Here is a 2,909-nt window from a genome sequence, read left to right as displayed (position 1 = left end):
CAGCAGGAGTCAATTTTCCTCACCGCAGTCTCGTTTCACTTGCAGGATCCCATCTACAGGGGAAGGAGTTTAGAGCTACAAATCTCCTCTCCTTCCCATGAAGAGATGCAGGAATTAAAAATGGCAAACTGAGAAAACACCTTATTTAGAAGAGCTTGTTTAAAGAGATGTGGCATTTTCTTTGCCAAGTCTCAGTCAAGGAGCTGTGGACACTTCTTGGCTCATGGAGAATAGGTGCAAGCTGCCAAGCCTCTAGACAAGGCGACACAGCTAAAATTCCTTCCAGACAAGCACCTTTAGGACATGCAGCTGGTAGAAAAGGGAGGTGCATTTTGTTTAATTAACAAACCACGTCACGTATCTGATTTTTTCTGCTGATTTCTTGCCCTCACCTTTTCCAAAAAGACTTGACACCCAGCTGTCTGTAGCAGCTTTTCTCTACACCACTGCAAGTCCTTCACTTCTTTGTAACTTGCTGCCCTTCACCTGCAGGTTTCAGTAGCTGCATGCCAAGAGGCAGAGCAGGGTCCAAACACCACCTAGTGAAAAAGCGTCGTAGTGTACTTTAGAGGTAAACTGCCATACGTGACCAATTAAATAATACTGGTATCACAGTTTTAAATAGGAGATGGGGTTATTTTCTTGTTGGAATAAACACCAGGGATTATGGGCCCGGTGGACCTGCAGTAACATTGTTTTGTGGCAAGAAAAGCCTCAGAGAAATCCTGTCTGTCCCAGTTATGTCCTCTGCTCCCCCAAACTCATATGCAAGACCCCTTTCCTCCCCTGCTGTCTCTGTTTCTGTCACACGTTGTGGACGAGATCTCAGCCTATGGACTCAGCCTGCAGACTTCTCCTGCCCAGGCTGCTGCCCACAGCCCCCCTGCCTGGGAAGCTTAGTGTCACCTCCAGCCTGGAGCTGCCACCCAGATGCTGCAACCCAGTCCCTTCCCAGTCCATCTGGTCCTTCTCTAAGGATTTCTCTGTGGGACTCGGCAGGGTGGAACTTGTGCATCTGCTCTCTGATGAACAGAGCAGTGAGCACTGAAAAAAACCATGGCACAAAGTGAAGTTTTTCCCCTTCACTGTGTCTGAACTGGGGGTTAGACTGATTTTCACTGGCCAGGATGAGGCATGCCTTAGGACACCAGAGCTGCAACGTGGGCTGGTCCTGCAGACCTGGGGACCAGCAGGGCTGGAGATTCCATGGTGTCAGCACAGACAGGAGAGACAGCAGCGGGTAAGGCAGGTACTACAGATTGGAGAGGGGAGGGAGTTGGAAAGAGGTGTCCTGACAAACAGACTGCTGGTAGTGGAGGGGCAGTACTGAAGTTCTTTCCTTTTTTGTCCTTGTTCTTCCTTCCCCTGCCCAAGATTCAGCAAAGGCAGTTCAACAAGGCTTCCAACGCTACTTACTGCATATTCATGGTCAACAAGCCATACGCCATTACCTGCTCCGTGGTGGCCTTCTACATTCCCTTCCTCCTGATGGTGCTGGCCTACTACCGCATCTACGTCACGGCCAGGGAGCATGCCCGCCAGATCCGGATGCTGCAGCGCGCGGGGGCCCCCACCGACGGCCGGCAGCACCCCCCGGACCAGCACAGCACGCACCGCATGAAGACTGAGACCAAAGCTGCCAAGACCCTGTGCATCATCATGGGGTGCTTCTGCCTGTGCTGGGCCCCCTTCTTTATCACAAACATAGTGGACCCTTTCATAAACTACACGGTGCCGGGAAAGCTGTGGACGGCTTTCTTGTGGCTGGGCTACATCAATTCAGGGTTGAACCCTTTCCTCTACGCCTTCCTGAACAAGTCTTTCAGACGTGCCTTCCTCATCATCCTGTGCTGTGGAGATGAGCGATACCGAAGGCCTTCCATCTTGGGGCAGACGGTCCCTTGTTCCACCACCACAATAAATGGATCGACCCACGTACTAAGGTGAGTGTTTCTCGGATGCTGCAAAATGCCTGGTGTCGCTAGAAGGAGAACTTCTCCTGAGTTGTCATAAAGGATTGGTTTTGCTTTGCGTTTGAAATGACTGATGGATTCTCTGTTTAAAAAGAGAGGAGGCAAGAGAAGTGTCCAGAAATCCTTGGGGTGCTCAGAATAAAAGGGTTTGTAGATAAGGGGTGAATGTTGGCATGCAGTTTCTCCAGAGGTGTGCTCAGGAAAGAGATGGGAGAATGCAGAAGCTGTGTATGCATTTTGGCAAGTCCTGCTCTTTGGTCTGAGGGGAACAACTTGACCCCACAGGGAGCACCTTGAAGAAGGCTGCCTACTTTGTCTTCCCTAGCAAAGGGATCATGACACCCATCGCCCCTTCTTAGGATCTACCTTTATAGCCCCACCAGCCACTGCTGCATCTTCTGAACTAGTGAAAGGCAAAGGATGAACTTTCCCAAGTGCCTCGACCCTGCTGGGGCACTGCAGGGTCTCTCTGGGAGGAGGGATGCTCGCCGTTGTGTTTTAGCAGCTCGGAAAGCGCCAGGCTGTCTGCCTTTTCCTGTAAGGCAGCGAAGCCCCTGGGCGAGGCAGCGGCACCCAGCTCTGCGGGAGCCCCGAGAGCTGAGCACGCCTCGCATGGGCTACAGGCCATCGTCCCGGTGGCTGGCAGTGTGGAGTCCCAGTGAACTTGAACCCCACAGCTCGCACCCCCACCCTTCACTGAGTACCACAGCGTGTGCATTGCAAGAGAGGGCATGTGGGCTGTGGGGGTACAGAGGGTTTGGAGGGCTCTGTGGTACGAGGCAGCCTCTGCTCTCTTCTCCTCACTGAGCGGAGAGGTGGGAGGCAGAGAATGGGAGGAAGGCAGAGAAGGACGTCTGTGTCCCATAATGTCAGAACAAACTTCAGTCTCTGAATAAAACCGCCGGTGTTTATATGCAGCTGTCCCAAGGCAATGTG

At 52.3% G+C, this 2,909-nt stretch overlaps 1 protein-coding gene across 1 annotated transcript in view; it reads left to right on the top strand.

Moving 5' to 3' along the window:
• Positions 1-1,947, top strand: part of HTR4 (5-hydroxytryptamine (serotonin) receptor 4, G protein-coupled) — a gene marked incomplete at its 5' end in the record, with an annotated part of 15,663 nt that extends 13,716 nt beyond the window's left edge. Inside the window, one exon of the mRNA XM_010144509.1 lies at positions 1,375-1,947. Coding sequence (XP_010142811.1) covers positions 1,375-1,947 — 573 coding nt within the window. The remainder of the gene's footprint in view (positions 1-1,374) is intronic.
• Between the last annotated feature and the right edge of the window lie 962 nt (positions 1,948-2,909).

The sequence above is a fragment of the Buceros rhinoceros genome, unplaced genomic scaffold (assembly GCF_000710305.1).
Source record: "Buceros rhinoceros silvestris isolate BGI_N320 unplaced genomic scaffold, ASM71030v1 scaffold9771, whole genome shotgun sequence".
Taxonomy (NCBI): Eukaryota; Metazoa; Chordata; class Aves; order Bucerotiformes; family Bucerotidae; genus Buceros; species Buceros rhinoceros.
The sequence above is the reverse complement of the archived record's forward strand: the minus strand, read 5'-3'. Positions and strand labels throughout refer to the sequence as shown.